Genomic DNA, 13,847 nt, shown 5'->3' with positions numbered 1-13,847 from the left:
TAGGCTCTCCCATGAGAGGTTCTGAGAAATCCCAGCTGGGTTGGGAACTACTGAAGCCAAGTTACCAACTCCCCCAAAGAAATGGAGAGCACAGTCTTGTGGTGCAAGCACAGGGCTAGACATCAAACATGGTGGGTTCTAGTCCCAGCTTTGCCATAGACTCACTGTGTGACCTCGGGCAAATCACTTAACCTCTCTGTCTTAGTCTGTAAAAGGGGGGTAATGACGCCTCCCTCCTGGGGAGTGTATGAGGCACAGTTAACACCATCTGGAGATGCTTGGGTGGAAGATGCAATAGAAGTGCTAAGTCCTATTAATTGTTCTTGTTTTATTATGAGAGCCACCAAGGAACCCTACACATGTGCTGAAAACTGTTGGGCCTGTGCTCTTTCTGCGACATGAGCTTTCCCCCCCAAAGATAACACCTAACTGTGCCTTGTTTATTTTGGTTCCCATAGTAACTACAGCTCATAGATGGGGAGGGTTGTTCCCTAGCAACCATCCCTGAGGCTTACTCTTAGTTCCACCTCTGCACTTCTGGACTTCAGCAGGACCTGCCTGGTTAGAAGAATCACTTTGTCATCTCAACTGAGACCATGGAACAGGTGAGAGAGACATTTTAAGAAAGGCTTCACCTCTGAGCCTCAATCTGGAAGCTCGGCCCCCCCTCACCTCCCCCCCCCCCACTTCAGACACACACACAAACAAAGAAAGGATGAGCCAATCAAAAACACCATTTCATATGTACTGCCACATTGCTTTTCAGGCCTGAGGCAGCACACTGAGTGTACTATCTTTTTGATGCCAGTCCAGGCCACATGTGGCAGGCATGTGGGGCTATTCTTGGCCATCTCTGGCAGCTGATACTGAGCCCCATTTGGCAGGAGATACCAGGCCACTTCTGGCAGGTGTACAGTTCATCTATAATAATAACAGTGCTTTTCCCAGCCAGAGACCTTGTGAGAATGGCACAGCAATACCTTCAGCAGCCTGAGAAGGTTAGTCTTTAGCTCCACTGGGACAAGTCCCATCTTTCTCCTTGGTCAGTGGGAGTCAGAATGGCAGGAAAGTATTGAACGCGGTGAAAATACCTGAGGAATTACATTAATACTTTATTTGGCGTCTTCAGAAAAAGGCAGAGAAAAAAATTTGGTCATTTTATAGCTCTTTGGTCAGGAGTTGTTTTTTATAACATGTGCATGTACAGTGCCTGGCATAGTAGGAGACTCTGGATGAAATTCTGTGGGTTGCGGTATATAGGAGGTCAGGCTAGATGATTGAACAGTCCCTTATGGACTTAAGAGCTATCCATGTTTGAATGGGGCCTCAAGTTCAGTCAGAGGTTCTAGGCACTGCTGTCAGAAAAATATTAAATAGTAATAATAATAATATGTAATTAGTTCAAATCCCAGAAAAGAGGATCTTCATGTGAACGGTAAAGTCACTCAGCTCACCAGAAGCTGGAACAATCAGAGTTACTAAGGAATGTGCTTTGCAGTACAAGGAAAGCAGTGGAGGCAATGCCCCAAGTCAAGGGGTGACTCACAAATGGGAGACTTGCGTGTCTGGGGAACAAGCCGCCCTCTTCCCATGGACATAACAATAATGGTGGTAACTTGATTCAACTCTAGGTGGGAGGTAGGAGTTAACATTGGCGCTAAGTGGGAAAGATCCATTTAGTAACACCGAGTCCTGCAATCTGATAAAAATACAATTAAAATGCTCTTAAAAGGGATTGAAAATAATACAGAAAAAAAACCTAATTCTGTCCCATAGAGCAATCATGTGCCCTCACTCAGGGCCTGATCGAATGGCCAGAAAGTCAATTGGAGCCTGTCCATGGACTGTTGGAACAGGGCCTTTGGAGCCCTGCATTCAGGTTTGGCTATCCAACGTGTAAGATGAATAGGGGGCAGAGAAGAGCAAGGACAAAGGTTAGAGTTGTGGGTGGGATTTGCATGACAGCTCCCTCCCCACAGAATGCAGTCAGTCTGGGGAGTCTGCTGCCATTGAAGGGCACAGAGTAAAATACAGTAGCTGCTTTTTATTAACAAAAGGGCTGGCTAATTTGTTGACAACTAGCATTTGCAGTTATCACAGCTTGGGTGAGGGTAGTCAAAGCAAAGCATAAAATGATTACTGCACAGGTCAGTGCTATGCACATCTCCTCCCCACTTTTGTCTGTTTAGACCTTAAGCTCTTTGGGGCAGGGACAGTCTCTCACTGTGTTTGTAGAGTACCTGGCACAACAGGGTCCTGATCTTGACTGAGCCCTGTAATATACATAACAAATAATAATGTCCATGGCAAATGGCATTCTACAGAAACTGATTATACAGCATTACGGGCTGTAGCCTTTTGGGCCAGTCCTGTAGAACACGGTAGTGCTTTTTAATAAGAGAGGATTATGGACTTGATGGACTGCTCTGGTGTGGTAATTGGCTGCTCTGGCGTGGTAATTCCTAGGTAGAATTTGCTGTACCAGATCAATGTTAAAGGTGGTGCCACACCAGGTTATTTGGTTGTGCCATATCTTACGTCTGACAAACAACCAGCCTAACCCACATTCTTGGCTCCTGCTCTATGCCTACTTAACTCCGCCTTTGTTGCTCTTTCAAGGAGATGCCTATGACCTCGGCCTCCCTTACACCTGCTGCAGCGAAACATGAGTCTGTGCTAGCCAACGGCCCAGCAGGTAAGAGACACAGTGTAACAGCTGCTTTGTTCGCTAGCCCCCACTTTGCACTCAGACTTCTGCCCTAGCTCCCACATTCATGGGGGTTTTCCTCCACCCTTTACACCCCTGTATTCCTGTGGGATTGCTTATTTGCATGAATGTGTGCTGATTGGATATGCATGTGTATGAGAGGTTGATGCACGTGGGTTTGTGAACTGATTAGCTACATACACCTGTGGGAATGAGTTCTCACGAGCAAGCCTGCGCTGCTTAGGTATGTGTGTGCCTAAGAGGGCATTCATGTGAGTGCGTGCCAATTAAAGGCAACAGATGTGTGTGTGTGACAGGAAGTATGCCTGCTGATGTGTGAGAAAGTTCAAGCCTGGGTTCAAGTGCACAGGCTGACTAGCCACACCTGTGTGTGTGTGCGCGCACGTGCTTCTGGACACGTGATCACAGGCACACCCGAGCTCCTCGCACAGACTCCACCCAGCTCAGGGGGTGTAGCTTATGTACACTGTACATTTGTGTAACCATGATGCTGTGCAGTGCAAGACCATTTATTGCCGCACTCCTCTATCAAAATGATGGCAAATTGGTTGAGCTTTTCCTTCTATCTTTAAGTGGAACCTGGAGATGGCAACAAGGAGCATGTCCTGGCTGGGGCACGGGCCAGTGGCAAGAGAACCTCCTTGAAAAGTTCCAGTAGAACCTCCTGGAAGACCTCCAAGAACCCTACAGATAGTGGAACACCCAGGAGTTCTCCTCAAGTCAAATCCCAGGCATCCCCCTCTGCACAGCATCTCCACACCAGAAGCTATAGTAAACAGAGTCTCCAGCCCAAAATGCCTTTTGCACAGCGTCATCTCACCAGAGAAGAAGGAGAAGCAGCCCGGGATGTCTCAGGTGTCAAGGAACCAGCAGTGAGGCAACATCAAAGAGGGAGGACAGGAAGTCTCCTACATCTTGCAAAGTCTACCCAGAAGAAGGCAGAAAGTGTCCAAGCCTACTCAGATGGCAAAGAACCAGCAGCAGGGCAACATCGACCGCTGGGGCCCAGGGTGCCTGGATCTCCCCGAAAGACCACCAAGACCAGCCACAAGGAGGCGAGGGAATTCCCGAATGGCTTAAGTGCAAAGGAATCCTTAGCATCAATAGGGCAAGACGTGAAAGCAGAGGGGAAGCTCTTTCAGGGGAAGAAAAGCAGCATAATCCCAATTAACATCAAACACAAGTTTGGGAGCAGCATCGTGGATGAGCTCGTCACTGAGGAGCAGGTTGTAGAAGAAGTGGTGACACTGATACATGAGGAGGGGGAGGATACTTTGGGGGGAAGGGTTCAGAGGGCTGGGTAATTGGAAGTACAGCACCTGGAGAAGGGTGTTTTAGGGAGAGGCATTTGGGCTTTGTAACTGGGGGGCAGGTCCAGTGACAACTTCCATACCCAGAGGCACCAGATATTCAACCATGTCTTGTGTTCTCTCTGTCTGTCTCCCCATCCTGATTATCTATCTCATCATTCTCTTTCCCTCTCCCTCCTTGCACTCATGATGAAGAAGCAGAGGGTGAAGGGCCATTAGAGACAATAGCATTAGAGGGTGAGAGGCTGGGGAGAGGGGGTGTGTCATAGCACCCATCCCTGGGCCAAATTCAGACCTGTTGTAAGAAGATGACACTCCACTGATTTCAGCTAAACAGCACCCATGTATACTAGGTCTGAATTAGCCCATGTATTTAGGCTACACCCAGAGACCGGGGTACACATTGGTGAGAGGTTTCAGAGTAGCAGCCGTGTTAGTCTCTAAGGTGCCACAAGTCCTCCTTTTCTTATTGGTGAGAGGGATACACTCAAGGACAGCGCTTGCCCCTGGGTACATCCAGGGCCTGCACTTAGGGCTGGAGGTGCCTCCGGGGAGTCGGGTGCACTTGGGGTTTCTGGGTCAAGACTGACTCCATGATGTTTGTGCTTGCCAGGCACGTCGTGCTCTGTGTGAGGCTGGACTGATTGAGGGGCAGAAACGACTCAGCAACCGGACCCCTAAACCACCAGAGAATCCCATGGCCACCACACCCTTTGCTGATTATTATGAACTAGGTTACAACCTGAGGTCAAACATCTTCCAAGGTGAGGGGCCTTCCATTTCTACCCCTAGATGTCCCTATACTATTTGCATTGCCCCTGGGTTCCTGCATTGGTCTGTGTGTCTCTTTAACTATACCTCTCCCTCCCCTTCCTCTCCCCCCTCTTGTTCAGAGCACTCCTGTAGCAGGATACAGGGGGAAAGGAGGGATGACTATGGGTCCCCTTTTTACCCATTCCCCCTTTTCCTTATCTTCCCCCCCTCTTCCTTCTTTCCAACCAGCAACAGCGAGGCATGAGGGTCCAGCACGACCACCCATCTCCCCGCCATTCGAGAGCTGCCTGGATAGTAGCTTTTGCAATCAAATGTCTCAAGTTAATAGCTCCAGTTCAAATTATACGCTTGTTCCTCTTTGAGGCCTTCTCAGACATGGTGTTCTGAAGCCTCTCCCCCAAGTCACTGTGCCTCCAGAGTCCTCAGTGATCCCTCTATCTGATCAAATCAGACTGGGGAGCGATATACTGCTCTCACCAGCATGGTATTGGAGTGCCTTTTGTGCATGCACCCAATGCCTCACGAGCCGGATGATGATTATTATGTAGTGTGCCTGGTGGTAGCATGTAGGAATCTCAGTCAAGAATTGGGACCTTTGTGTAGCCAGGTAAAATGAAGACAGTCCCTCCCTCAGGAAGCTCACACTTGGCATCAACCAGTGGCTAACAGCCAAGAGCAGGTCTGGGTGGCTTGGGAGGAGGAGGGAATAATGAAACCAAGAAGAGCTGAGCAGGGCTAGAAGGGACCGAGAGAAGTCACAACTCACCATTGCCTAGCCAGGGCCAGATGGGAGTGATCTGGAGGGCCCATGGCCGAGATAGGTTTGAAGAAGGGATTTAAGAGGGTCAGATGATGGCTTTGTGAGTTACATCCAGGTATTGGGAGCAGTAAGGGAGCATGCAGTAGGGGAGCGTGCACATAAGTGCTTGAGGGAAAAGTAGACCTTGGGACATGACTCAAAATGATGCTCCATCATGGGCCTGCTCTACCTAAGGGCAGGCAGTACTAGCAGACAAAGTGCAAGAATGCACTGGACAGAGGCCAAGTGGTCGCAGAGCCATACCACAGACCCCATCAGAACACATGGCTGAGTCAAATCCAAATGAAAGTGCTAATGTCAGCTGTGTATCCCTTTTCTCTCCCTTCCTCTCCCCCTTTGGCTGCGGGTACACGTCACTGGTGCCAGCAGCAGAGTGGCTCGTGGTAACAAATTCCTGCACATTCGGTTTCTTGCAGGTGGCCCAATAGAGAGTAAGAGCCTGATGAAGGATTCTTATACTCCAGATGTGATTCAAAGGGCAGTCAGAGACCCCAAACACTGGCATGGAAGGAAAACTGATGACCTAGGTAAGGCTCCTGTCATGAGCAAGCAACTGATGCACTTCAGAACTGGGCTCGGACTAAGAATGGGTTAGAGAGGGGCATTGTCACAGGAGGAGAGCCATTGAGCTAGGGCAGAGCACTGCCACAGGCAGGTGGAAGTTATTAAGCCTGGTTCTTACCCACAGGGAGAGCAGTATCATTAGGAATGAAGCAGCGATTGAACTGTGGTTTGTCTTCTTTATAGGGCGATGGCACCAGAAAAATGCCCTAAACCTTAACCTGCAAAAAGCTTTGGAGCAGAAATATGGGGAGAAGACCAAAGGTACCAAATCTTAGAAGGCAAAAGACAGAGAAGCGAGCCACTCTCCAAGAGGGACCCTGCTCTCCCTGACGCTAGAATAAACCTCTGTGCAGCCTCGATCGGTGTGCTTGCTGAGCAGCGGCAATGCGAGTGGCAGGAAGAGAACTGGGCGATCAGCTGGCAGAAACACAATGGCAAAGCCTTTTATCACAGGGAAAGGGAGGGAGAGTCTTTGGGGGCAGCAGCGTGTGAGAGGACTGAATGGCCATGGAAACGGTTCTCATGGAATCCCTGCAGGTGAGACTGGGGGTGGGGGGGACAAGGAGACTGACTATCCAGCAGACTGGGGACCGTGTTTAGGAAATAGCAAGGCTGGAATATGTGCATGCATGTGTGCGGGCGGAGGCGGGATGCCCATGACTGAATGGCCACGGATGGCACTTTGATGGCTGCCAGCCTCTTTTCCGTCTCTCTCCTGGATTGTGTACACAGTTCTCCTGCACAGCGGAAAGCACATTGGCTGCTTGGTGAGCGGTACAAACCCAGCAGAAAGCCATCAGGCTGTGGGCACTTTCTGTGGGAACACTTTCTCGCAGGTGTTTCTGGGGGGCCAGTCACTCTCAGTACAGCATCAAGGTGCAACTCTTGTGCCCGTCGGGGGCGGAGACTGTGAGGCAGGAGGCAATTTCCTTCCCTCTCATAATTCTGGTTGCTTTGAGGCGGCTAGACAGAGACTCACTTGGAGAGCTCCTGCATTGCCAATGACCTACAGTGACTGTGCGAAAACCGCTGCCGGCACTCACTTCAGCACTGGAGGCAGCAGGGCACCCAGCCAAACCCAGGAGCTCCAAAACCCAAACCAGTGCCAAAAAGCCCATCCCACCAAAAGGGAGCCAGAAGGCTGCAGAGGGACCGCTGGGAGCCCCTGGAATTCGCCATGCTGCTGGGTCATCCCACAGTGAGGAGGATTGTTTTGGGGGCTTTTCTGACAAGTTTCTTGTCTATGCCCCATCTCCCACCATCCCCCATAACAATGTCTCTTTGTGGGCAGGGGTGCCAGCATTGCATGGTGCTCTGATGTCCAGGTCCACCCACAGATAGTAAATCCAAATAGGACTGAATCCCTCAGAAGGGAGGAGATGAACTGTGGCAGGCAAGGGGGTGTCACGCAGTAACACTGTCTGCTGGCTGGGGGTGCAAAGGTGGTTTAGGATCTGCTCATGACGGTCCTGTCTGACACAGCTCCTAAGAGAACCCAGGGGCTTCTAGTACTTGTTCCTTCCTGGTGACCCCCCACAGAACACCTACTTGCCACAAAGTTTGCAAGGGCAGAGGGGCCCTCTCTTTCCCCAGCTGCCCCAGCCATAGGTGCTGGAACTAGGGGTGCTGCCATACCCCTGGGCTTGAAGTGGTTTCCGTCAGCTATAGGGTTTACAGTTTGGTTCAGTGGCTCTGAGCACCCCCCACTAAGCAAATTGTTCCAGCACCCCTGGGCCCAGCCGCACCTCCAAGCTTGGAACTGCTGATTATTTTGCCTGCAGATATGAACTGATTCTGGGCACAAATTAGGGCTGTTTCTCCATGCTCTGTCAGTGGGATTAGGTCAGAGCATACTGACTGCAGAGGAATGCCAGAGGTTTGCAAATAGAAGAAGTTAAAATGTAACTAGTAGTAACTATGGGAGGATTATCTCCCACCCTCAATAATTAACCATTACGGGTTCTGATGTTCCAAGGAACATGGTGTGGCGGAGAAATAATTGCTCACTGACTAAAAAGGGGGGGACCAAGACGCAGGTCACAGAGATCTCCTACTGGGCTTTCTTTTGCTTCAGCATGGAGTGGCACAGGTCTCAGCCAAGTAGCAAAGCACCCTAGGACACCACCACTCTGCACACTGTATGCTGGGGCTGATGCAGAAGGAGGTTACATGTGCCACTTAAGTGCCGCCCTCAAGGCACCCAGCAAGTTAGTGGTGGAGCCCATGCTGCTGCTTCAGCACTCTGACTGTAAAACCTCAGCACCTGATCCCGCCACTTGTGAGTTTTAGAATAGCACATTGGGTACAGCGCCACACGACGTGAGCAAGCGTGGCAAAAACAGAAACTCAGACAAGCATCTGCCCTGATCAGAACGGAGTCTGCTGCCAGCCGAGGACGCTGCCCTGTGCTTTATGCAAATAGAAGCAATGCATTTCTGTTTGCTCAAGACCATGAGATTTGGATAATAAACCAATTTCTCCTGTGCAGCCTACAGGAAGTTGCCCACGCCTGAGAGCCGGATAGTGAGACAGTGAGAATTGCTGATAATTATTCATTCATATAAATAAGGAAAGGGTCCAAATGATTAGTTTTGCACACCACTGGCGTATGTAACTGCTTGCTTATATTACTACCTGTATTGGCCTTATCGGTCCCTCCTGCCTCTAGTTAGTCTCACGCTTGTAGAGCCTTGCCTTAAATTACATTGTTAGCACTTTAGAGCTGGGACTGTGTCACCCTATACATGTGTACAGTGCCTAGGCCAACAGGGCTCCCACAGGCCTACAGAGATTATTTGGGATACAGAAAACAGGGCAGCTGGGCGCAGCGAGTTGATACACATCCAGGCATCTGGGTGCAGGGGCAGAGTTAATACATGGGGTTTTTATGGTCTCATTCTAATGCCTACAGAGACACATAACAACACCACAGCACAGACTGGCACACGTGGCCTTCTCTATTCACGAAAGGCTCAGGGCTGGATTAACAAGGTGTGCAACAAGTCAGGAATGAGTTGGGCTGGGAACGCTTGGATGGCACCTATCTCTGCTCTGGTCAGCCTGAGGCAGTCCTGCCGGCCCCTTGCTTTCAAAAGCAATGAATTCACTATTCACATATCTTAAAGTTTAAAATTCTGATAAACTCATTTGTTTTTAATTATCCAAAAGAAGAATTACACTGAACAATGCAGGCCTGGCAGCATCCAATTAACAGAGCGGGGAAAACAGAAACACACTCCCGAACTGCCCTTTCCTCCCTGTAGTGGATTGAGACTCACCATAGCAGCGCCTCCTGCTGGTCATCTGGGAGTTAGCTCTTTTCCAGCATACAGAGCACCCTCTGCAGGCCGGTGTCCCACCTGCCGCTGGCCCCATGTCCCTCCCAGATCCCAGTTCCCTTTACCTCAGGATTCTGCCCCAGTAGTACCCCCACTCTCTGGGTCTCCCCTCCTCAGGGGAACCCCCAACTCTCTAAGCCCACCTTGCTTCAGTGGGTACTGCCAGTCATCATCTAGCCCCCGCTCACTGGGGCAAACTGCAGTGTGTAATGGACACTCCTTGTTGGCAAGGGGTTAGGACCAGCTGCCTCTACTAGGGTGACCAGATCGCAAGAGTGAAATATCAGGACACATTGGGCGCGGGGGGGCGGGAAGGGACAGACACAGGTGCACAGCCCCGACCGGAGCCGGAGGCACACTGGTCCGCCTGGCCCTGTGGTGCTACCAGCGTTCCCCTTCCTGTTGGGGATGCGCCCATGCTGCACCACACAGCTCCCCTGCCCAGCACCCCCTGGATCCACTATGCCCAGAGCCCCCCACAACCCTTCCACCACAAATGCACAGTGATGTGCACACACACACCCTGCCCAGCACCTCCCTGCCCACAGCCCCACTACAGCTGCCCCGCTCCCCACACAGAACCCTCCCCCACTCGTTAGTTTCCCAATACACACAGATTTCCCCTCCCTCCCAGGGCCCTTCCCCACAGCCCCACCACCACAACTACACAATGCCCCATACAGACCCCCACTGCCCTGACACACACACAGATCTCCCCCACTTCCCAGCACCCCCCAACAGGACCCCACTGTCTAGCACCCCAAAACACACAAACCTCCCCCACTGCCCAGTGCCTTCCACACGCCTCCCAGATACTCACCATCACACCCTGCCTTCCCTGGCCACACTTAGCAGCCCTGCTGGGAGGTCTCTGACTCCTAGGGCAAGAGCGGCAAGGGGAGACTCCAGACTCTCCACGTGCTGCGCCCGCCACAAGCGCAAGCTCTGTGGCTCCCATTGGCCAGGAAAAGCACCAATGGGAGCTGCTGCAGAGCGGGGCTTGCAGGCACCAGCAGCACGCAGAGCCCCCCCACCCTAAGAGCCAGAGGGACCTGCCTGGGGGCAAAGTGGGGAGTCCCAGCGGTGCTTACCTGGGGCGGCTCCCATCCCGGGAAGCATCCGGCAGGCAGGTCCCTCTGGCTCCTAAAGTCACAGGTTGGGGGGGGGGCACAGAGGGCTCTCTGCCCCTCCCAGTGCCTGCAAGCCCCGCCCCTGCAGTGCACGATGCTCCTGCTGGCATGTGGGCACCAGGAACTGCCCCAGGAAGCGGTGAGCGGCAGTGCCGCAGCTGCGGCCCGGATGGTCCCGATACAGGGACAAAGGGCGTCCCGACCAATGTAAGGTCGGGATGCAGGACAAGTCTCCTAAAACCAGGACTGTCCTGATAAAATTGGGACATCTGGTCATCCTAGCCTCTACCTATTCCCAGGCTGCACCTCTGTAGCCCCAGTACCTTTGTAGGCCTTCAGCAAGGCCTGCAGCCTGGGGGTTTACCAGGCTGGAGCTCGCCAGCTCCTCTTTGCCCTTCCCCAATACTGCTCCAGCTCAGGTTCCTTGCTCCCAGGCAGCTAACCCTTCCCACTCCAGGGCTAGGGTGAGACTTCTACAGCTCCTGGCCTCCAGCCCTCATATCAGTGCCAGCTGTGGCCCAATTAAGCCATCCACACCTGGGGCCAACTATCTCGCCAGCCTCCCTCAGCTGCTCTTAATCCATTTTAATTTGGAGTGGGGCAGCCACCCCACTACACTCCCCTCATCAGCCGTGTCACACAAATATACCAAAGTCAGACTCAGACATCCTACGTGGTAGGTGACACATCTAACTCAATCAGTAACAGAGCTGACCCATGGATTGAGAGATGATTTTGCTAGGTCTGATCACTGGGTGGCAGCTCTGAGTCAATGTTGTTCCCTTGCAGAAAGGAGCAGGAAAGAACTGAGTTCTCTTTCCCCGGCACTGTTACTCACCAAAGCAGCTAGCTAGTTGCTATCATCTCCTACAAACAGCCAGTGTACTGGGAATCCAGCATGTCATAGTATTTGAGCAATTAGAGATAGAAGAGATCCATTAAACCATAGTTTGTCCACTCGCATAACCTTTCCCCTGCCCCAACCCTAGTTTTCCCTGCAATAATATATGTCCTCCCTGGCTTTGTCCAGTCTGGTTTTACGTGTCCTGGTGATGGGGCTTCCACTACCTCCCTAGAGACATCATTCTGCAGGATAGAGTCACAGATAGGAAAGGTTTCTCCAGCTGCAGCCAAGTTTCCCCATTGCTGTTTCACCCCTTGACTCCTTGTCCCATCCTTAGCAATTCCAATCCCTCCTTGACAGGTTTGCTATCTACATCCTTCCAACACTAATTCTTCTGGATGCGTATTATCTCTCTAAATAAACTAGATCTGTTTTCAGAATGTGAGGCATTTCATTCCAGGTGCTTGCACCAGAATCTTATCCGTGACATGACATTTGATCGTTCATGCTGTGAAGTTTGCATTGAACTCAATATTACATTGCAGCAGAAGCATGGCAAAGCTAACATGATAATGGCAGGGGGATTAGAGCTGTGTGTAACGAGCAGATCTCTCCAAAGGGGAGAGATTTCCTGGTTTCTCTAGCCAAGTACGCTGATACAGCTGAGGAGGATGTGGTGCTGATTGACATCTGCCACTCACTTTGGAAGGAGGGCTGGGAAGAAGGACTGCCCTTTGCTTTTCCTGCCTGGGTTCGGGAGGGGAAACAGTGATGACAAGAAGAGGCAACAGGCTTCGAGTGGGGGACTCGAATCCATTCACCTGTTCTCTTGCCCTCACCAGTCCTCTTGTAGCACTAGTACAGTTCCTTGGCCCTGACAGCTGGTTCCTGTCCTGCCCACGGAGGCAACACAAAGTAATCGTCACACTTCAGGGTTTTGAAGAGCTGAATGGCCTGCATGTGAAGAGCAGGCTCTCGCTTGCTATTGACAGATCCTCCATCACAGGGCGGCTTTCCAAATGCCTGTCTGGCTTCTGATGTCTGATCAGCCAGGGGGCCTTTCTCACCCATGGGGGGCTTCTCACCAGGTTTGAGGCCAGGAAAGAAGCAGTATTCCCCCACCTGGCGTAGAAAAACTGGTCCGGTGCCATCGGGGTTGAACATGACCACATTATCCTCTTGCCCAGGCTCTGCTTTAGCAAAATCAACCCCCTCTGATAGGATGGGTGGGGAAAAAACGACGGGTTCTGGAGTGCCACAGAGAGCCTTGGGGAACATAACATAGCTCCCAAATCCAGAGAGAGCGGCTGATGCTGGAGATGGAACTGGGACTGCGACACCAGGTTTTTCAGGGCCCAACTCGGGGCTAGGGGTGCCCTCTGTGGCATGGGGCAGTTGTGGGTTGGATGACAACATGCCAGAAGCAGTGGGCATCCCCTCCAGTGGGGCCTGTGCAGGGGACAGATGGGCAGAGTCTCTTGCTGGCATCAGTGACAGACCTTCCGTGGTGACGTATCCCAGTGGCAATTTCTGACCGGAATTGTTTAAGACGGCAGCAATCGGTGACCTTTGACCTTTGGTGTCCCCTTGTGCCACTTCCCCACCTGCTGGCTGGCCTTGTGGCCCTTCTTGCCCTCCAGCAAGTGGCTGCTTCATCTCTTTCTCAGCAGGAAGCGAGACGGGGTGGAGCTGAGCTTCTCCTCTCTCCTCCTCCACCAGCAGGATCTGGGAAGAGGCCCCCTGGGGTAGGGACACGTACTCCAGGGACACTGGCCTCCCCTTGGTTCCCAGTGGGGCAGCTTCCTGGTCCTGATGAATGTCAGGCAGGGAGCACCCATGGGGGAAGTGCAAGTATGGACCATTAAAGTCAAAGCAGGACATGGGTGCCTGAGAAGCAGTGACCTTAGCACTGCTCCTCCAGGGGAGCATGGCTGGTGACAAGGACTGACTGGTGCTCTGACTCGAATGGCAGCTAGCCGGGGCTGCAGGATGTGGAGCTGGAGTTGTCACTTCAAGAGTCTGATATGGGTTCTTTGGGTCCAGTGCACCAAGGAAGCACATCATCCTCTCGGTCACGACTGCAGGGAGCTCTGCTGAACTAACCTTCATCTGTCTGCAAGGGGGAAACAAGAGGAATCAGAGATGGCACCCTGCAGAGAACATCACATATGGACAGGGAGTGGAGCTGAGGGCCTCCTGGGAGAAAGGTCTTCTGCGGGTTAGAAGGAATCTTTCCCTGGGGGCAGATTATCGCATAACTGCCTATGGCAGAATTTCTTGTGCTTTCCTCTGAAGCAGCTGGCACCGGCATCTATTCCTGGCAAGATACTGGACTAGAT

General features: G+C 51.8%; 2 protein-coding genes across 5 annotated transcripts in view; one reads left to right on the top strand and one right to left on the bottom strand.

Annotated features, from left to right (window-relative positions):
- CIMIP4 (ciliary microtubule inner protein 4) overlaps positions 1 to 9,255 on the top strand; it is a 32,618-nt gene extending 23,363 nt beyond the window's left edge. For 2 of the 4 annotated variants that reach the window (XM_084617109.1, XM_084617108.1), the window contains exons 2-7: positions 459 to 605; positions 2,620 to 2,695; positions 3,302 to 3,954; positions 4,652 to 4,802; positions 6,049 to 6,159; positions 6,380 to 9,255. In XM_084617109.1, the coding sequence (XP_084473235.1) occupies positions 597 to 605; positions 2,620 to 2,695; positions 3,302 to 3,954; positions 4,652 to 4,802; positions 6,049 to 6,159; positions 6,380 to 6,471 (1,092 nt within the window). In that variant the 5' untranslated portion in view covers positions 459 to 596 and the 3' untranslated portion in view covers positions 6,472 to 9,255. Of the gene's footprint in view, positions 1 to 76; positions 132 to 458; positions 606 to 2,015; positions 2,148 to 2,619; positions 2,696 to 3,301; positions 3,955 to 4,651; positions 4,803 to 6,048; positions 6,160 to 6,379 lie in introns of those variants that run through there. The other 2 variants (XM_084617110.1, XM_084617107.1) reach the window with 2 other exon arrangements.
- A 1,028-nt stretch (positions 9,256 to 10,283) lies between these two features.
- Positions 10,284 to 13,847, bottom strand: part of LOC311521511 (cytokine receptor common subunit beta-like) — a 37,432-nt gene continuing 33,868 nt past the window's right edge. The window contains exon 15 of the mRNA XM_084629839.1: positions 10,284 to 13,621. Coding sequence (XP_084485965.1) covers positions 12,364 to 13,621 — 1,258 coding nt within the window. The 3' untranslated portion in view covers positions 10,284 to 12,363. The remainder of the gene's footprint in view (positions 13,622 to 13,847) is intronic.

The sequence above is a fragment of the Lepidochelys olivacea genome (assembly GCF_965140295.1).
Source record: "Lepidochelys olivacea isolate rLepOli2 genome assembly, chromosome: 1".
NCBI classification, from domain to species: Eukaryota; Metazoa; Chordata; order Testudines; family Cheloniidae; genus Lepidochelys; species Lepidochelys olivacea.
The sequence above is the reverse complement of the archived record's forward strand: the minus strand, read 5'-3'. Positions and strand labels throughout refer to the sequence as shown.